The sequence below is a fragment of the Drosophila subpulchrella genome, chromosome X (assembly GCF_014743375.2).
Source record: "Drosophila subpulchrella strain 33 F10 #4 breed RU33 chromosome X, RU_Dsub_v1.1 Primary Assembly, whole genome shotgun sequence".
Lineage (NCBI taxonomy): Eukaryota > Metazoa > Arthropoda > Insecta > Diptera > Drosophilidae > Drosophila > Drosophila subpulchrella.
In genome coordinates, this window is record NC_050613.1 from 28,115,878 (window position 1) to 28,137,770 (window position 21,893).

The following is a 21,893-nucleotide window of genomic DNA, read 5'->3' on the forward strand; positions in this document are numbered from 1 at the left end:
TACATACTTTAAGCTAACTTTAGCTTTCGAAAGTTAGTTAACTTTTTTGTGGTTGCAAACGCAGTAGAATAGAAACAAGTGCACAAGTAGAGCTTAAAAAATCAAAAGTATCTTTATTTAACCAACCCATTTACATCCTTAATGTTCTTTACTTGACTTTTACCTAACAACCTCTTTCATGCTGTAAATAATATGTAAAGAAATTTTTGGATTGTCGATTGAATAAAAATAGGTTAAGATTTTGATCCTTGCTTAAAAAAATTGTTCTTTACTTGACCTTTACCCAAAAACCTTTTCATGCTGTAAATATTCTGTAAAGAAATTTTTGCTACGATGCCAGGATTGTCGATTGTCTAAAAATAGGTTAAAATTTTGAGCCTTGCTTAAAAAAAAAATGTTAAGTATAATTTTATGTATAATCCTATGCTACAAACTCATATAGGTTTCCCACTTCTAAATCAGGATCCAATTACTCAAGTTATGGAATCTGAAAGTTATGAAATCTGAAAGTTATCAAATCTGAAAGCCATTCGCGTTGTCCTGTATGTGCGTGTGTGTGTTGCTGTTGTTGACGTTGTTGTTTTTGTGCAGTGATATTAATTAATAAAGATATAAACTATGAACTGCAAATAGAGGGAGAGAGTACAAAAAAAGCACCAGCAAGGCCTTGCTTTTTTATTTACCACACAAAAAAGGATCAAAAAGGCCTTGCTTTTTTATGTACCACACAAAAAAGGATCAAGAAGGCCTTGCTTTTTCTGCTTCTGTCATTTAAATATAATACTTGATTTTCGTCTTGTTAGTCAGTTTACTTCGAGAGCTCGTGCGGAGAAGACCTTATTGTGTATTCAAAAATTTATATTATTTTTCTTTTATTTAAAAAATTTTTTTTAGCTGACTAAACTTGTAACAAAAAAAATAATTAAGAAGGCGAATTTTCGTATTCATTTATATTCCACATTTGAGACTTCTTTGTTTGTCGGTTCCGTTTAGTTTTACTGCTCTATCCGAGTGCGCGTCTATTGTGGTTTAGCTGCTAAATACCTGAATTCCAAGCCTAAATCGCGTGTGAAACGAAGTAAGTTGCCACAGCAATAAAAAAAAGTATTTAAATAATTTTAATGAAATCTAGAGGAATTGTTTCCAAATTTAAATACTCCCTACTGACATAGAAGGGACTCCAACCTCTCATAGGGGCAAACGGCGGCGTTTAACCGTTTAAAACTAATAATGCATTCCAATCTCAATCCTTCTCCAGCTTAGAGCTACGAAATACTCCAGTCGCGGACGCAAGATGCCGGCTCCTCAGGAAGCAGCTGTTTTGAACAAAACAGAAACTGCGTCTAAACCCAAATCCCGCGGAGGGATGAGCGAGAAATCTATAGAGGATCAGCGTGCCCATGACCGTGTGCCTGTAAGTCGGAAGCGAGCGCACCGCTCTACTTCCGCAGGAGCATCGTCACCCAAGATCCCATCAAGTTATTCTCCATCAAGTTATTTTTCATCAAGTGATTCTTTATCAAGAGATTCTTCGTCAAGTGATTTTTTGTACCTTGATTTTTTGTCAAGAGATTCTTCATCAAGAGATTCTTCCTCAAGAGATTCTTCATCAAGAGATTCTTCACCAAGAGACTCTTTATTAAGAGATTCTTTATCAAGAGATTCTTTATCAAGAGATTCTTTATCAAGAGATTCTTTATCAAGAGATTCTTCATCAAGTGATTCTCCATCAAGGGATTCTTCAAATGATTCTTCATCAAGTGATTTTCAATCAAGTGATCATCCTTCAAGTGATTCTTCTATAAAGCGTGAGCGTGCTTTTGACCGTGTGCTATCAAAAATCAAGAAGCGTCTACGTCGAAAGCGAGCGCACCGCTTTTCTTCCGCAGCAGCATCCTCATCCAAGATCCCATCAAGTTATTCTCCAATTTATTCTCCATCAAGTTCTCCAAGTTATTATCCACTTCATTCTCCATCAAGTGATTTTTCATCAAGTGATTCTTTATCAAGTGATTCTTTATCAAGTGATTCTTTATCAAGTGATTCTATATCAAGATATTCTTTATCAAGAGATACTTTTTCAAGAGATACTTTTTCAAGAGATTCATTATCAAGAGATATTTTATCAAGAGATTCTTCATCAAGGGATTCTTTATCAAGGGATTCTTTATTAAGGGATTCTTCATCAAGGGATTCTTTATTAAGGGATTCTTCATCAAATGATTCTCCATCAAGGGATTCTTCAAATGATTCTTCAAGTGATTCTCAATCAAGTGATCATCCTTCAAGTGTGCTAAGTCGAAAGCGAGCGCACAGCTCAACTTCCGCAGCAGCATCCTCATCCAAGATCCCATCAAGTTATTCTCCATCAAGTTCTCCAAGTTATTATCCACTTGATTCTCCATCAAGTGATTTTTCATCAAGTGATTCTTTATCAAGTGATTCTTCATCAAGTGATTCTTTATCAAGTGATTTTTTATCAAGATATTCTTTATCAAGATATTCTTTATCAAGGAATTCTTTATCAAGGAATTCTTTATTAAGGGATTCTTCAAATGATTCTCCACCAAGTGATTCTCAAACAAGTAATCATCCTTCAAGTGATTCTTCTATAAAGCTTAAGCGTGCTTTTGACCGTGTGCTATCAAAAATCAAGAAGCGTCTACGTCGAAAGCGAGCGCACCGCTCTACTTCCGCAGCAGCATCCTCATCCAAGATCCCATCAAGTTATTATCCACTTCATTCTCCATCAAGTGATATTTCATCAAGTGATTTTTCATCAAGTGATTCTTTATCAAGTGATTCTTTATCAAGTGATTCTTTATCTAGTCATTCTTTATCAAGTGATTCTTTATCAAGATATTCTTTAGCAAGAGATACTTTATCAAGAGATTTATTATCAAGAGATTTTTTATCAAGAGATTTTTTATCAAGAGATTCGTCATCAAGAGATTCTTTATCAAGGGATTCTTCAAATGATTCTCCACCAAGTGATTCTCCATTAAGTGATTTTTCACTTGATAATGTACCAAGTTATTTGACAAGTTCTTCGTCAAATTATTTTTCAAGTGATTCTTCGTCAAGTGATTCCTTATCGTGAGTCCCCATCAAGTGATCCTCCATCCCATATCCAGCGGGATAACTAGCTGGCGAGTACAGCCCGGAAACTGCAGCGAGAGAGTCTGCAGAATAAAGCCAAATTTTAAAAACTGTAACCAAATATTGATGATAGATCGTAATATTAAATAATGTTCATAACATCCAGACAAGAAAAAATATGTTTTATTATTAATTTTTATGTCGCGCAAATACACATTTTTAAAAATTAAAATAAATTTATAAATTTCTATGAAGTTAGGAAAGAATCTAGTTAAGAATAAATTTAGACCGAAAAAAATGCAGACGACTTGAAACCAAATAATAAGAGTAGGCTTTACAAAAATGTTGCTAAGATCGGAGCAAATTCACACCGAAACACGTACAAATTTTGTTTGACAGCATGATTGGGATTTTCTCTCCTAATTTATAAGTCTAAAAGTAGGCAGCAATATATTGACTTTCGTTGCTTACAGCATACTTTTGGACAGCTCTAGAAGGGGTTTGAAACGCCTACCTTATATATACCTCATATTTCTCTTTCCCCTAGTTATCCGCTGCAGCCCTTACCTGTGGAAGATGCACGTGATCATGGAGGCAATGCGTCCGCGGGAGGACACGTACGTGTGGAACAGGTAGATTGTCACCTGTGCGGCAAGGCCCTTCACCAGCTACTCGTCTCCTTCGTCTTCACCAGCCTGCGCAATCGATCGTGCTGATGTCCGCCCTGCTGGTGAACCATATCTCGCTGATCCTAATCACCACGAATTATCGTTTTTCGCCTGGGTGGCATCATTGGCAAAGTCTCAAAAGAAAGCGGCAGAGCAAATGGTGTCTCTATATAGATTCTTACTCTATGCCACAGTCGACAACTACGCCATGTCCGCCTGCCAGACCTCAATCAAGGCGCTCTCGAATGGACGTCTCTATCCCCTGAGGACCCAGCTATACTCGGAAATGGAAAATGGGAACCGGAACTGTCACTGGAACCAGCAGCTCCTCGCCCCTGCCACCCGACTACCCCAATCTGGTAAGTACTCAGTGACCCTCGATTAAAAGAATATTTTTAATGTACAATATTAAAGACGTCCTAATCGTTATCCAATAACTAAAGTTATGGAATCCAGAAGTGCAGTTTTAGGTTCCCAGTCTGAAAGCCATGGGAGTGCAGGAAAAATCAAACATGGAAATGGGTTACAATTTTTATCCTCCTTTAAAAGATAAATTTGAACGTAGCTTATCAAAGAATTCATACCGTCTTAATCGGTATCCAATAACTCAAGTTATGGAACCTAGAAGTGCATTTTTGGAGTTCTCATTTTGAAAGCCATTGGAATTACGGAAAAACCACATATGAAAACGGGTTTTAAATTGATTACCTCCTTTAAAAGGTAGATTTGAATGTAGATTATTAGAGAATTCAACCCCAAATTTATAGAGGTATCCCACGTCTTAATCGGTATCCAATAACTTAAGTTATGGAACCTGGAAGTGCAGTTTTGGGTTTCCATTTTGGAAACTAGTGGAATTACAAAAAAATCGAACATGAATATAAGTTAAAACTTTGACCATCCTTTAAAAGATAGATTTGAGGGAATATTATTAGAGAATTTAACCCCAAAGTTAAAGAGGTATCCCACTTTAAAATCGGAATCTAATAACTTATGGAGTCTAGAAGTGAAGATTTGCGTTCCCATTCTGAAACCCATTAAAATGCACCCAATAAAATGCAATCCCAGCAAGCATTTAATACTTGTTTCTTTTTAGTAACTAAGAAGTTGAAAACAATTGTTCGCTGCAAGTCAAGCAAATGTGCTAATAAAAGATATGTAGAATAGCATTTTCCAACTGGAAATTGTTTAATAAATTTTTTTTGACCTATTTAAATATATTTTGTTTTTGTTTTACTTATCAGTTTTATTATATGTATATATAGTAGCGTTTTTTCGCAATGTAAACACGGTCCTTGGGCATTAGCGACATGCTTTCGTACCATTTAATTTATTTCCAGTTCAGTGATACTTAAATAATCAATTAGATCCTTTCTCGAAGAACAGAAAAATTATAATTTTTTGTTTTCCAAAAATGAGGTAGAGATTATCTTATATAATTGAAGATTTATATTTTTAGTTATGATTTATAAATACGCAAAAAAGGTTGATGGTCGAAAATAAAAACGAAAAATTATTAGTTAACTTTACGCCAAGAATAAAAGAAGGCTAACAAAAAACAAATACACGACTTGCAAACTAATTTTGATTTTTTTTTTTTCAACATCTAGAGTGATTTGGAAGATAGTTTTTTGTTTTGTAGAATGTGTTTCTGTCTTAGGCGATAGTTTTCTCGACCGATTGCTTGCAGGGACATCGAACACGTTGCACTCGACTCGGCTTAGTTCGGCTCGATGCGGTTCGGTGTGCTCTCATACAGATCTGCGCGGCAAGTCGCGTGTCGCACGTCGCACATGTTCGGGCTCAGAACATATTTTTAACAGAAATGTTAACACATAATGTTTTCTTACATTCCTCTGTTACTGCAGCATGGGCAAAAATAACATTTTTGTTGGCACAATCTCTAATTTAAAAGATATTGACTTCTAATATTTATGCATACACGACCAAGTTAAGGGGGTATTCTAGTCTAGAGGCTCTACTTTTTTTTAACAATTAATTAAAACTAAACAATTGATATTTTTAGTGTCGGGTTTTTTATCATTTGTTTATTTAACTTAGAAGAGTACATAAAATAAAATTAAAAAAAAATACATTTTTTCATCGAGTTATGCGTCCTTGAAGTAGAGGGGGAAAAAAAAAGGCCGTGTCCTCGTCGCCATGATTTCTACCCTTGTGGTCATCTTAAAAATAAAAAAAAAAAAGATTCTTAATCAGTACGAATGTCGCTATGTCATGAACCAGCAAAACTAATAAAAAAAAATTTTTTTCATAAAATGGCGGCCACTCAAAAAAAAGGTCGATTTTTTACTAATTTTTTAATTTTATCGATTTTTTTAAAAATATTACAAATTTTAAATTCTTAATTTTTGTTGGTTCATGCGATAGAGAGATATTGAAAGAATATTCATGCCAAATTTTAAGTAAATCGGCTGATTAGAACTTGAAATATTATGGCTACCGTATCAGAAAAAGTAGTTTTGAGAAAAACGCGTTTAAAGTTTTACGTTAAATTTCAGGCAGTCTAACTGATAGAATAGCACGTATAACTTACATTCTCTTAATCAGCCATAATTTTAAAAATAATTTGAATTTTGAAAAATCCGATTAGGGAGATATTTTTGAATATCTAAACTATCGAATTATGAAAAAAAAATTTTTTAGATTTTTTTAAATTTCTAGACTAGAATACCCCCTTAAAAGATATTGACTTCTAATATTTATGCATACACGACCAAGTTAATAGCACAAAAAGTACAGTGGCTCGATTTATAAAACCTATTTATAATTGCAGAGCTAAGTCAACTTAAGTTAATAAAAAGGTCCCAACCAAGTATTTCGGTAGTTCTATAATAAGTTGTAGTCTTAGAGGTGTAGTAACACTTGTTTTGGACTTCCTATCATTCGAAATATCTTTAAAAATACTGGTTTTCATAAATATAATCTAGTTGTTCGAAATAAAGTCGTTACTCCCGTACAAAATGAAGGAAAGGACGGAAATGTACAAAACCAAACAGAAGCTAGCTTTAATATTAGGGACTACAAACTGGTAAACAATTTAAATTGTTTTAACTTTATTTTTGTGTAAATTTATAGAATAGGAACAACAAAATGAGGTATCTCTCATGAAGATCAAGACACATTGTAACGTTGAAAAAGCAGCGTGTATATGGAATTTTGTATGCTTTACCTCTTCTTACATATGGGCATTATTTCCAGGGGTACGAACGTACTATTTTTCCATGTTGTTAACAGTTAATTGAACATTTTGTCTGCTCTCTTTGAATTTGTATTTTCTTATAAGATTGCAATAAAGAGATTTGGTAGATAAAGTGCAAACAAATCATATGTTTTCCTTGCGAAAAAATGAAAAAAAGGAAATTTTTTCAGTTTTCAGGGAAATTTCTTCAACAAAACAAATGAAATATGCTATGGTTCCACTGTATTATGAAAATATGTCCATTTATTTATGAAAATGCGCAAAAAATAAGGTGATTATGAAGATTTTTATACCCTTGCAGAGGGTATATTGATTTCAGTCAGAAGTTTGCAACGCAATGAAGGAGACGTTTCGGACCCCATAAAGTATAAATATACTTGATCAGCATCACTAGACGAGTCGATCTTAGAATATTTAATTGAAAAGAACTCAAACTTTATTCATTTTGTCCTTACACAAACAAATTTACAAAAGATAATAAAATGGTATGTGATATTTTCCGCAATTCAATATTTTTAGTGCTCACAACGTTTTGGGCCTAATCATCATTTCCACAAAGGTAAGCGAGTGGGTCCAATCCATGGCATACCAGGTACCCCAAGTAATTCCATTAATTACGTTGTCTCTGGTCCGACCCTCCTTATAAAACTTTCCATTTAGCTTGCTGTAATTTTAAGTGATTATATTAATATGGATCAATTGTTAGTAAATTGATGTTTTTACCTTGAAGCACAATTTCTATACCACCAACCACCATTTTCAAGTCCAGCGCAATTGCCATAATTAAATTGATCATTATCTCTGTCAAGTGTAGTAAACTTTTGGTTCCTATGGATAAGTAGAGAGTCTCCGACTGTACCATCATATGTCCCTATCGACAACACATATGACTCCAGTTCACTTCCAATCTTAAAGTCATCATAATGAGCGTAGCCTGTGGATCCGTCCACCTTGCCAAGTTTAATGTAAAGTTCGTGAGGACGTTCCCGGGTCATTACATGCAGTTTCTCAAGCCCGATAAAAAACTCTCCTCTTATATTTCCGAATCCTTCCTTATAGTCCATCCAGGGTCGATTGAAGTTCTGGGAGCCGTCAAAACGTTTCTGAATAGTTAGCCAACCATCTGAACTGCAGGGAGCTTCGAATGTACTCATCCCCCTCAGGTTGATTTTGTAAATATCACTAGGACCTTTGCTGTGGCAGGAGTCCTGTCGATTGCACTTCAATAGATCATCGGTTATTTTGCTAATGGATTCCGTACACAATTTGTTGTTGAATGTTAAATTCACTACCTCGGCATTTTTCGCTTTTATCAATTCAGTTTGATTATTGATTTGGGAACCCATGATTTCTAGCCTGCTTTCCAAATCTTTTAAGGTTTCGGTCAGAGATTTTACTTTGTCGTCACTATTCTGCTTCATAATGCCTTGGATTTGGTTTTTCAGTTGTTCAATTTGACCACTGATCTGAGAGTCTCTGTCTTTTATTTCACCCTGCAGACTTTGGATATTTCCAGTCAATGTCTTGATCACGTCACGTTGATAATCGATTTCTTTAGTTTGCGCATCTATTAGTTCTTTCTTCCACTCTACTTGGTTTTTTAAATTCTGAAGTTCTTCGTTCTTTGTTGCAGATTCCTCAAGTTGCCCAATGCGGTTGAAAAGGGGCTTCAGCATAGAAATACAATATCCGTTGCACTGATTTTCCGTTGACTGACCAGAACCTATATTTATATCCGTTTCCGTGGCAGAAAGCTCATTTAAAAGCCAAAACGACAGAAAAAACGTGAAGTACGATTTCATTTTGCTGGATCGGCCAACTTTATACTGATCTCATCACAGGCCATTTGTGGGGCTTATATAGGCAGATCGGCGCTTTTTCGGAACGATAACCTGACATAGGTATGATTCATAAGCATAGAATAATACCATGAGTTTCTAAGCTGCGATAAGCCGACGACTGCAAACGTTATCATGTTTTCAATTTTGGGAATTTTTCAAAGCTTTTGCAGTAAAAATTGCATTTCAAATATGTATTGCCTTATTTTCTAAGAGCGATTGGAATTCGTGTTGATATATACATGTATTGCAACCTTTTCTTGGAGATCTATAAAAATGAATTATTTAGATAAACCGCCAACTTTATACTGATCTCAGCAGATCGGCGTTTTTTCGGAACGATAACCTGACATAGGTATGATTCATAAGCATAGAATAATACCATGAGTTTCTAAGCTGCGATAAGCCGACGACTGCAAACGTTATCATGTTTTCAATTTTGGGAATTTTTCAAAGCTTTTGCAGTAAAAATTGCATTTCAAATATGTATTGCCTTACTTTCTGAGAGCGATTGGAATTCGTGTTGATATATACAGGTATTGCAATCTTTTCTTGGAGTTCTATAAAAATGAATTATTTAGATAAACATGAGAAAAAACTACTCAGCCGACTTCTTTGAAATGTTAGCGTGAAATATCTTAATGTACACTATTCTATTTAGTGTATGATTCATTTCATTATACCCTTGCAGAGTGTATTATGATTTCAGTCAGAAGTTTGCAACGCAGTGAAGGAGACGTTTCCGACCTCATAAAGTATATATATTCTTGATCACCATCACTAGACGAGTCGATCTAGCCATGTCTGTCCGTCCGTTTCTACGCAAACTAGTCTCTCAGTTTTAAAGCTATCGGGCTAAAACTTTCCCAAAAGTCCTGTTTCTTTTTCAGGTAGTATATAAGTCGGAACCGCCGGATCGGACAACTATATCTTATAGCACCCATAGGAATAATCGGGAAAAACAATTTTAAAAAATTATATCTTTGGTGTTTTTTAATATATAACCTCCTAAGTTTGGAAATACCCTTTTTTAATTAGTTATAAATTTCGAATTAAATTTTATCAAAATCGGACGACTATATCATATAGCTGCCATAAGAACGATCGGAAAATTGGTGGAAAAATAATATGAAACAAACTACAGCTTCGGTGTTTTTTAACATATAACCTCCTACGCTTGGAAAAAAAATTTTTTTTATTAGTTCTGAATTTCTAATTAAATTTAATCAAAATCGGTTGACTATATCATATAGCTGCCATATAGGAACGATCGGAAAATTGGTGGGAAAATAATATGAAACAAACTATAGCTTCGGTGTTTTTTGACATATTTATCTATTGGGACTATTGGGAATATCATTTTGTGTATTTTAAAATTTAAAATTTAAAACTGCAAGGGTATACAAACTTGGGCTTGCCGAAGTTAACCACCTTTCTTGTTTTATTTTGGTTATCTGGTTGACCATTTGGCGGATATGCCCATAGTGCACATTTTAACCCATAGTGCACTGTTACAAAACGTTGCATCTTAACAGCTCTGTTAAAAGGAGAGCCGCAACCGAGAGGGGGTGACTGAGCGGGGGAGAGTACCAAGTTCGCTGGTGGTGGCCGCAACATGCGATAGCGTTTCGATAGTATCGCCGCTGGCGCCGCGTTCGAAATGCGTTCAGGCGCACCTTTTGTTTTGCGGGCCGAGCAGTGTGATTTCAAACGCCGGTCGCGAAGGTTGCCAGTGTTGCCAGTCGAACAGGCGAGAACGTCGAGCGTCGAGCGCACCGCCCCCACAGCACACACACACACACGCACAATAAGAGTATCGCAGTCGCGTTCGAGTGCGGAAAGTTGCCTCTGGCCTCTGGCTTTTCCTCGCATTTGCTTTTGCCGCCAATTGATGGCCAGTGGCGGGTAACGAAACACGAAAAGTCGCGAGTCGAGTGTGCCGCCGCGTGCGTCGAGTGTTATTAGGAGAAGAAGAAAGAGAAAAACAACACGCGGGTGTTGCGGTTCGAGTGCATTACTCATATTCTTTTTTTTTTCGGTTACTTGCAAGTGAGCGTGAATATTACACCCCCCCGCCCCCCATATAACCACCTTTACTTCTCACCCCCCCTCGCCAAAAGGCGATTATATTTGGAAATAGCGGAGAACGCAGAGCGGAGAGATCAACAAAAGCGAGAGGTAAAGAAAGAGAGGAGCGAGGGAGATAGTGCACTAAGTGTGGTGCGGAGTGTTTGTGTGCAAGGGAGAGGGATATAGGGGGAGTGAGTGAGTGCAAGTACTGCTTGATTCTGTGTGTGTGTGTGTGTGTGTTTGTACCAGTTGAACCGGTTCGACACTCATCTTCGACTTACCTGCAAAAACAACAACAGCTTGGAAAAACATGAAAACTGAAACTGAAGCAAAATGCAGCATCGCCAACAACAATAAAGTGCAGCTGCAGCAATTGTAATGTCAAATGAATCAAACGGACTGCATCATTTGCGTTTCCGAGAGAAAGAAAAGAAAGGAGAAGAAAAGAAGGGGGGAAAAAACAAGGCAACGCAGCAAAAAATATATATTTATATTACCCATGTATGCATGCATGTGTGAAGTGCGGTCTTCAGGCCAAAGCCATTAACCCCAAAAAGCCTGTAAAACTCCCCACCGATCAGTTCAAACTTCCCATTAACCCAGTCTTGCACAGATGTTAAAATAGGATCAGTAATATCATTTTTTAATTCTGGATATGCATACAAAATAATACTTTGATAATACAAAATATAATTATTATATAAGTGATCCTAAAAACAATATCCAATGGATACATACCTTCCGAAAAAGCATTGGATTTTAATATATCTATTCAAATTAAGATCAATTTGATCATCTTGCTCAATAAGTAATGTTCGAAAAGATCAATCGAATGTTCGAAGGATCGAAGATCCATAATACCTTTTTTTTAAATCTGGATGTGCATACAAAATACTTTTTTGATATTACAATATATCACAATTTTATTTTAAGTGATCTTAAAATAATATCCAATGGATGAATACGTTCGGAGAATCCATTCTTTTTAAATAATACATAAATTAAGATTGATTTTATCATCTTGTTCAAAAGGTAATGTCCAAAAAGATCAATTGAATGTTCGAAAGATCGAAGATCAATATTATGTATGGATACAATTTAGCTAAATACCTTCTAAAAAACCATTCGAATATTATTTTAAGATCACTTAATACTTCATAATCATAACTTGTAATATCAAAGTTTTATTTTGTTGAACATTGAATCAATTCAATTTTAAATTTGAACATATTAATATACCGAATCGATATGAAACAAGATCAAATTATTCATCTTGATCAAAATGTATTGTTCAGAAGTCCCATTTGGTATTAATTAAAATCAAATGGGTATGTTAGAAAAAACGAAACTATTATCAAATTGATATAAATTAATTTTTATTAGAGTATAAGATCAAATTGATCGTCATTGCTTTTCATTGCCACTTCCTATAGGTTATTTAAATATTAAACATATTTCCAAAAAGACAAGGGATTGACAAAAATGTAGATGTGCCCACTGGAGGGTTAATTCGTGGCTAAACTGTGGCTACCTGCTAGGGGTTAAGAAGTTTTCAAGCAAGAAGTTTGGCGTGTAATTGACGTTGCCAAAAATTAAGAAAGAACGAAAATGAAACAAACAAAAGAAGAGGACAAAGCACGAACAACAGAAATTAGGAGAGAAAACTTAACTGAGAAGAGAAAAGCCCTTGTTTTTTAGTTTTTCTTCTTTTTTTTTTTTGGTTGGCCATGCAGTACAGTTAGTCGCCTGCGGAACCGTCAATGTGTGTCTGTGTCTGCGGGTGCGATTGCCCATGTATTGGTATGTGCGTGTGCTTGTGCGTGGGACATACATACATACATATGTGTGTTGTTTTTGGCGCGGCACTTTTTTGTTTTCATGAATTTATCCATATCCTTTGGCCGAATGCGAATAAGAACTGCAGGCAATGGAAGAAGAGCAAAGAGCCAAGGAAAACTAAAAACAAAACGATTAGCAGGAAAAGCAGATAGCCATATTGCGGCCTGGAAAGTTAGACCCAGAGAACCAAGACTACCAATAAGAAAAAGACCGTGCACACAAAAAAACTTCGGGGTAAATTACCAATATAATAGTTAAATGGTTATGCTACCATCGAATTGTCAAATCGTCCAACGAAATCGTTATTATAAAGTTTTAAATATTCTGGATCAGACGGACATGGTTAGATTGACTAGGCCAGTGATCGATCTAGCCATGTCCGTCAGTCCTTTTGAACGCTGAGATCTTGGAAACTACATATAAGAGCTAGAATGTTGGGAGATGCAGATTCTTGGGATTCCTGCGCACGCCCACTTTAAGGCCCACAAGCTTCTGTAACCAAAACCCGTCTAGCGTCCCAATTTTTTTTTATTTTGTTAATAAGATTTTGTTCTTATTATCCATACCCATCTACAAGTTAAAAATTATTGAAATTGGATCAGTCATTAAAAAGGTATCGGAATTGCACATCGTTTTTTCTTGTTTTACTATTAAATAGTAACCAAAGCCACTACAAAGTACACATCCCTATCTTGAATAGTTGTTAACCATTTTTTACAGTTAGGTAACTATCCGTATTGGTACATTTTATGCATACAATATTTGTATTAATTATATACAAAATAAGACAAAGACCGTGGTTTTTAAATACAATTTTACACTTCGGAATTTCGATCATATAATTTCGTATTTACAACATTTTCTAATCACATATGACAGGAATGGAATTCTTCATTCAATTAATTTCTATTTTGAAGCTGACAGAAATAGAATTTCCATTCCATTTTAGAATACAAAGTTTTCGTATGAAAAAATCCATTTCTGTCATATTTCATTTGATCTGTTAAGAAGCAGCCTCCTAAAACAGGCATTTACCAATATACGAACTTTGCGGGAAACAATTATATATGTATATTCTTATACAATTTCAGAAAACAATTGTGAATTTAGATAGAGACGGAGAACTGTATCTCAGATATTTTATAAAAACTAATAGCCCAATAAGTTAAAAAAAGTATAAGTAAATCTGGAAAAGTATACGATAGCAAGTCATGCTTATCTCAAATAACCTGGCCGAAAGACGTTTGATATAAATAATAAATGTATAATGTATAAAGTGTAAATGTATTTATAAACTATTCCAAACTTAGCATCCTTATCTTAAATAAGCTGGCCGAATGAAGTTCGCTTAAAATATGAAATGCCGTAACACATTACCCAAAGATGACTTAAATAGGGATTATCGTACCATCATAATTAAAATTGGCCAGAGGGGACTCTAATGAGGATTATCGTTTTCAATTACCTTTGTGTTTTCTGACGAGTCAAAGTTTTCGTTGCTTGTTCCAAGTGGCTTGAGTAAAACTCGCACGAAGAAGCTAAAAATCCTTAGGGCTTTAAAACTTACTTCTTGTCTTTAAAGTAAAGCATGCTTGATTATTAAGCTCCGTCAAGACAATGACCCGAAGTCGGTCATTGTTCAAACATTGCCCGTTTGTAACCGTTCCCGTGTTTTTTTTGATCCGCCGGCCCACTCACTTGACACAAACGTTATCGAATTTTTGTTGACAATCCAAGGTACAATCGTCCGCAAATGGAAAATATCAAACAAGTCGTACCTTTGAGGTCATTGAATGAGAATTGGACGAAAGTCACCCAAAGTTGAAAGTAGACGATGCATCAGCACCCCCGTCGCATTTGTACACATATGTGAACGAAACAATTCCATTTCGCACGTGAGCTTTAAATGGTGCACAGAATATCTAAACAATTTAGATTTTTAGCATAGTCATTGTTCTCTGGCACCAGGGGGATAATAACAACACCCAGAGTTTTTTGCAAAACACTGCAGTGTTTCACGGAGCAATGATAAAAAGGCTTAAAAGAGGTCATACTATTCTCAAATTAATTATAACAGGCCACAGACGATAGATACAAATTGAATATGTGAATATGTATGTTATTTGTATTTTGAGTGCTGAAATTATTTGTCACCTTGTTTTTGGTAAAGTTTTAACCAAACTGTAATATTTTTGGACCAATTTTTGTATGTGACTACTTACCTTTTGTACCTAGTTAGGTTTAAAGATTAAATTAATTTTGGAAGGCTATAGGGGATAAATATAAATTGAATATTCATATTTCAAGAGCTGAAAATATTTGTGACCCTATTTTTAGGTAAAGTTGGATCCAAAATAAAAACATTTGATATTTTGGGATCCTTTTTTTTAATGTACCTACCTACCTCTTGGACATTGTAGTTAGGTTGCTTGAGGTGGTTTTATTGACAAACCTGCAAATGCTTGTTTGGTACCTACTTGTTTGTAATGCATACCCGAAAACCCAGTGATATATTTTATTAACCATGTTTAGTTTTGTAAAAAGAAAGAGGATCGGCAACCAATCCTCAAAAACCGATAAAAAAAAACCAAACAATTTTTAAAAGATTTTGATGTATTTGGGTTTTAAAGTGGGTAATATCATAGTAGGTACTGTTGAGTTGTACACCTGAAAGGGTAAAAAATATTAAATATAGTGATGTACATTTTGTTGTTGCTTTGGTATTTATTGGTAAAACTACCATAAAATGGTTAGTTGTGTGAGTTTTGTTGTTGGGAGAGTAACTATTTCGTTGGTTAAAGTGACAAGTTTACTGTTATATTGGTAGATTTGACCCAATAGTTTTTTTGTGAGTGTACGTTGTTTCTTGCTTCTTGCTCGAGTTCGCCTTAAGTTATATTTTGGAGTTTGGGTTAGCTGTAGTTAAGTCTAACGTAGGCAGCGATTACAGCAAAAACAACAGAAACGGCAACGGTCACTTCGTCGGCAGCAACAACAACAACAACAGCAACATCAACAACAACCAGAGCAACCCGACCACTTCATCGAAAACTCGTTTTGACAACAATTATGGCCCAAGCGGAAAGGCAGAGCTCTCTGCATCTGGATGTGGATGTGGATGTGGATGGAGTAGAGTGGAGTTTCAAATAAACTTGGGTCCACCAAACCAGCACAAAGAAAAGAAAGAAGCTGAGAAATCTCAAGTTTGAACTGAGACTGTGAGATGCTGCAGAAGATGATGAAGGATTGCCTGTGGTTACTGTGTTACTGTTTGCTTTTGGCATTAAGGCAACGAGTTGAGAGTACAGCTTGACCATCTTTTTTTTATATTTCTTCTGTCGTCTTCCTGATCGAAACCACGCGATAGGAATAGTCAAAAAAAAAATACTTGAAAAAACTTTTCCTGCCAAGTGAAACGGCCGTCAAAAAAGGGGGACATCTGAAGAATATGATTTGAGATAGCATCTCTCAAATGGCAAATATAACAGGGTGCCCCAACCGATTGACAAGTTTCTGAAAACGCATTTGAGGACCATTAAGAACATGAATCCACTTCACATCGAAATAATGCGCAAAACGTGCACATCGTGGAATTAATGTTGACGCATTGTCTGTCAAAAAAAAAGTGTTTCAGAAAAACTGTGAGCCTTGCTATACTTCGTATAAAAAAATGTACCTTTAAATTAAAATTCTTCTAAAACTCCAAGTTGTTGGAAAATCAAATTGTACCAATGGAAAAGGTTACAAAAAAATGTGTATCTTCTCCGAAAATGTTAGATTGATGCTAAAGCTATTAAAATAAATTAAACAAAATCTTAGTGAATAAAATATTATATTCGGAAATATGAGATTCGTACTCATTAAATTGCTAAAAAAAATATTTCAAGTAGCCAACGTCCAATTTGCAAATTTGATAATTGAATGATTTATTACTTGTTATGTGATATATGTTATCATAGATGATATATATTGTCATAGTTATAATGTTACGCTACGAGAAAGTATTGTTCACGCTTTAAAACTTGCAGAGGTTTCCAAGAAGTTTGCAATTACGATTTATGTATATGTAAGAGTATTCTTTGTATCGCTATTCATTATTTAAGCAAACATTTTGCAATACGATTTATAAGAATAGTCTTTGTATCGCTATTTATTTTTTTAAGCCAATTTATTGCAACAGGATTTATAAGTATATTCTTTGTATTCTTTAGCAAAACTTTTTTATCAGTTGTAAAAATGATATATGGGTTGTGATGATAAATAAACGTTGGAGGGAAAAACTGCACTTAAAGCTTACTAAGGGGAGATAAGTCAGTGTAAAAATAAAATGAAGAGATAAGAAAGTATGGAACAATGACTGTTTTATGAAAGCTTTTTATTCAATTTGTGGTCGATTCTAAACTGCGGAAATGGGGTTTTCCAATCGCTATTGTTTATCTATCTTATATAAGTACATACATTTACATTGTACATTTATTTACATTGAAACGATACATATCTATGTGTATTTTGCTTTATTTCGGCTTTATTATGGGTCTTCGAAGTTCTTGTATAAGTCTATTTACCCGTTTTGCGAGTATTATTCTTTTGCGCCTACGCCACTTACTTTTCTGGGTTTTTTTCACTTTTCTCAATGTTTGTACTTCTCTGTTCTTCGCTCTCCTTTGTGCTGGCGTTCTCCATCATTGTTTACTCCTTTTGTGCCCTCCATTCGCTCTACACTTGGTACTCTCTCTGGGTGCCTCTCTTTGGTCACATCTCATGATCAGGTCAAACCCGGTTGGACGGTTGGAGTTCGAACTAAGGCTTGCGGCTCGATTTGAAGTTCGATGAAACAAGTTGGAACGAAGTGCAACAAATCTTGTAGATACTTTATTCACCCTTTAGAAATATGGCTAAATTTCCTTGTTTTAAACTTTCAGTGAAGTGAAAGCAATAGGAAAATAATTTTTATAATATTTTTTGGCAGCAGAAATTAACAAAATAAAGTTATTTTTCTTAGTGTATGCTCACACAAATTTCTTTGTTCACATGCCACACTTGGAAAATTTTAGGAAGAAAGTAAAAAGTTACATGTTTTAAATATAATCTTATAGATCCATTACAATTTGTATAAATTCCAAACTTATCAAAAATATTCTCTGTTATACACGACATTATTTGGGTACAAATATTTATAATTTAACAATACTGATCATACTATCAATAATATAGAACGATTTTAATATTTCAGAGTGTTAAAATTATTTTTTTGAAGATTATTAAATAAAATGTTCAATCGATTTAAAGTATATTCATTATTGATTTACCCAATTATCTTTTATTGGTAAGAACTTTATTTTACACACAAAATTTGTAAATATGAATATTTTCCATTTAAACAATACTGAATAATGAAATAATTATATTTGAATTTTTCCAAGTGTTCCAATGTAAATCAGTTTTGTAACATTATAAAGTTCAGAATCTCTTGCTTGCAAATTCCTGTCCAAAGTTATCACATGCTCGGCAAAGGAGTTATTATTAAGAAACTGATCGAATACGTTTGCTTAAATCAAACATGAAACACTTAAGCGTTATTAAAAAAACTTACTTAAACTTACTTTTCTCACGCTCGATTCACATATTTATTATTAATTACCGACGGCAGGTAAGCGCGAACTCACACACACACACGAACTGTCGGACACGCACCCACAATATGTGCATGTGTGCATGAATATACGGAAAATCAATTAAAACTTTTAATTGAAAGAAAGATTTAAGTGAAATTAAATTTTTTGCCCCTGTTCGTCAGCGCTCATCTCTGCCCATCTCAGCCAAATCTCATCATCGCAGATTTTTTTATTTTTCGCTCAACTCAACAAAGTTAAAGTCTACGGAAGCGGTGTTTAATAGGTGGAGGTATAATAGAGACCTGCAAATACACGATTATTTCACATAAACACACGCTGCCAGTGACACGGCAAAATTCTCATTCTGTCAATTACAAGTCACTTTTCTGAAATAATCTACATATAATCGTGTAGTAGGGGTCGTGAACAAGAAAAAATTGTATAAATAATGTATTCAATTAATGTCTTTATTAAACGACATCCAGTTTCCGAACTTAACCGCAATCTGAAGGGATTCTCTTTGAATTCTCTTGATCTAAATATGTTATTTAATTATCTAAGGAGTTTGTGGTCGTTTTATTTGCGGGATTAATAAGCAATATAATGGCTATTAACCGCAATAAAATGATGAATGAAATGTTTCCCCCTTTTTGGCCTTAATTATTTGATTTTCGTTTAAACGCAATGTTTGGTTTGTTAGCCAGAGAGCAACACCTGCCTTTTCAAATATCGTTAGTTACTCGAAACTAATTAAATTCGCAAGTACTAGGCGAAAATTCACAAAATTACCTTGTGCTCTAATTGGGGCTTAGCATCCGGTACATTACCGAAAGAAGTGCACCCAACGACTTAGAGTGCTCTCTTGAAAGTGCACCGCGTGAAATGGGGATACGCCTTTTGGAGTTCGAAAGCGCGCTAAAAAGCGTCATGAAACCTGGGTGCATAGTAGGTAATATGTTTAAAAAAGACCTACGAATGGGAATAGGAATTTCAAGGCCATTTGTAATTAAATATAAGAATAAAATAGTTCTCAATCTATTCAAAACCTTTAATATCTTTGTATCATAGTTATGAAATTTAAAAAATCTTTTTTTTTATTTTCAGGCTATCCTTGATATCTACGCATACATTTTTCCTTAATGATTGGAATTAATTAAAGAACTATCAATTGTTGAAATGCTGAGCTGCTTAAACACTCAGGTAAGTCATTTATATATTTTTTATTATATAAGCTAATAAATTTTTTTTTAAGTGATTGACTTTATATATTTCTTCCTGTTTACTGTAAGATATAGTTCCTTGTGTATACACTAACCACCAACTTCCCATGTGTTTTCAGGTAATAAGCGGCGCTAATCCAAGAAGTTTAGGTATATGTAAGGGAAAAATACATAAATGCATATGTGACAGGGCCTTATCAAAACGCGTGATACCGGCTGCCAAGCAAGGCTTGTAATTTTTAAATTAGAATTACGTGATATGCCTGCCAAATAGGCATTATTGAACGGTCGGAGAGCTAGGCAAGTGTCTACGAAAATGTTGTTTAAAACAAGGTCGAAAGGCAGGAGCAGACTTTTGAGGGAAAAGCAACAAGCTCTCTGCCTTCGAAAAACATTTTGCTAGAAGGTAGAAGGAGGTTACGGATCAAGTCGTGAGACTTTAGCTTCTTAGAAGCCAAAACGTTTCCAAACCCCACGATTTTTTTTTAATGGCATCCCCCCCTTGGGTGGCATCCCTGATAGAACTTTAAAAAAAAATAGGAAATGACTGTGGAAAGGGTGTTAGGTGTGCTAAAATGGTAGTATAAGAGCCGACGAAATTAAACAGAGAAGAAAAATTACAATATGTATGCATGTACATACAATGTACATGTACATTGTACATATGTCTTCCTTAAAAAGGCCAAAAGCTTTGGTTGAAAAAATAATCAACTGTGGGGACAGATGGCAAGGATTAAAGCCTCTTATTCATTCAGTCCCACACACATTCATGCGTTATATGTAATTGACTTGGAAAGTATTCGATATGTATGACATCTTTATTTGTTGGGTTAAATGGGCTATGAAAAAAGTTGGATCTCCTTCTCAGGCCTGTGAAACATGAAAAACCTAAAGCAAAAGTTATCTACTGATATAACTTATCCATTTTAATTTTTGATATCAATTATAAACATGCTTCATAAGCTAATATCAATATCAGTCATAAACTTTTATACTAAAACATAAAAGCATGGGAACTCAAAACATATGAAATCAATTTGTCATTCATGTTGCAACGAAATCGTTCGATTGAATTCTATTATCTCTATAGGGTTGGAAATACACGCTTTCGTCTTATGTTGTAATCGGAAAATAAAATGTATTTTATTGAAGCCAATTTAATTTTTTGATCTCAAATGTAGAACATACTATATAAGATCATATCAGTAATAAACATTTCTAATACAAAAGCATGGGAACTGAGAACAGAAGGAACAAATTTTCCATGCATATAGAAACGAAATCGTACGATTGAATTGTATGGACTTTATGGGGTTGGAAATACTCGACATCGTCATCGCCTTCGCCTTCGCCCTATATGGTTTTTGTAATACTGCACATTGAGTACTGGATGTGTGGAGAACAAACCAAAATGCGTCAAGATATCTCCTTAAGGGTGAGTGGCCGTCGGGGGTGGATGGCTGCACATTCCACTATATTGTGGTATATTGTATACATACAGAAAAAAAATAGAAAGAGAACCATATCGAAGAGGTGGTTCCCCCATCCCACCCCGGTTCATAATAATGCAAACCGCACCAGGCGATTGGAAATTAATGAAATTTCATACAAGAGTCCAAACCAAATTGAAGTATGAATGAGGGCCGAATGGATGTGTAAATGAACGTCTGCCTGCCTCCTTCAACGCCCACTTCCACCCATTCCACCCAATAAATCGTATATATATAAGTATATATGTGGACCATTACAAAAAGGAGCCAGATGAAAGCGGAACTCCATTACCCCCGGAGAAATTGTTGCCGGGGCTAATGCGAAATTTGTATGCAGTCCAAACAACGGGAGTCATTTCTTTTGTTTTGCTCGGCAAACGCTCTGCCTTTTGTTTTTTTTTTCTGCCACTGCTACTGTTTTTCTTTTTTCCATTTTTGAATTTTCGTTCTTGTAGGCCTGTTTTGGATTTCATTTCTGTTTGGGCACTTGGCGTTGAGAAAAATAACAATCAAATGTAATGTTTGCCAAAGAGAAAGGAAGTGGGAGTCAGGAAATTAGAAATGCCCTCGTATTGGCCATTGACCATTAGAACCTTCAACTAAAAAAACCCCCTGAAAAAGTTAATACTTTCAGTGAGTAAATTTCATTAACATTTTATTGACACAGTGGAGACAAAGCATAATTAGCTGTACGCGAAAACGTGAAAGGAATACTAAGCCAAAAAGATGTCAAGAGCAATTAGAGCTAGATTTGGAAAACAGATTTTATATACTGAATATCAAGAGCAGTGGAGAGAACCAAAAAAAAGATACTTTTTCTTTTATAACTTCATA

At 35.0% G+C, this 21,893-nt stretch overlaps 3 protein-coding genes across 3 annotated transcripts in view; 2 read left to right on the forward strand and 1 right to left on the reverse strand.

Annotated features, from left to right (window-relative positions):
- The first annotated feature begins 829 nt into the window (after nucleotides 1–829).
- Nucleotides 830–3,226, forward strand: LOC119557025 (dentin sialophosphoprotein-like). Its single transcript, XM_037869565.1, has 2 exons — nucleotides 830–1,078; nucleotides 1,259–3,226. Exon 2 carries the CDS (start codon nucleotides 1,295–1,297, stop codon nucleotides 3,098–3,100), a length of 1,806 nt encoding a protein of 601 aa, XP_037725493.1. The 5' UTR covers nucleotides 830–1,078; nucleotides 1,259–1,294; the 3' UTR covers nucleotides 3,101–3,226.
- Nucleotides 3,227–7,477: 4,251 nt separating this feature from the next.
- On the reverse strand, nucleotides 7,478–8,798 carry LOC119556724 (microfibril-associated glycoprotein 4-like). The gene is made up of 2 exons (XM_037869122.1): nucleotides 7,711–8,798; nucleotides 7,478–7,651 (listed from the first exon to the last, which is right to left on the reverse strand). The coding sequence occupies exons 1-2, from the start codon at nucleotides 8,787–8,789 to the stop codon at nucleotides 7,510–7,512; spliced, it is 1,221 nt and encodes a 406-aa protein (XP_037725050.1). The 5' UTR covers nucleotides 8,790–8,798; the 3' UTR covers nucleotides 7,478–7,509.
- A 1,737-nt stretch (nucleotides 8,799–10,535) lies between these two features.
- The window catches only part of LOC119556265, a 112,399-nt gene continuing 101,041 nt past the window's right edge, over nucleotides 10,536–21,893 (forward strand). Inside the window, exons 1-2 of the mRNA XM_037868314.1 lie at nucleotides 10,536–11,003; nucleotides 19,454–19,549. The gene's annotated coding sequence lies outside the window, so the exon portion shown is untranslated. The remainder of the gene's footprint in view (nucleotides 11,004–19,453; nucleotides 19,550–21,893) is intronic.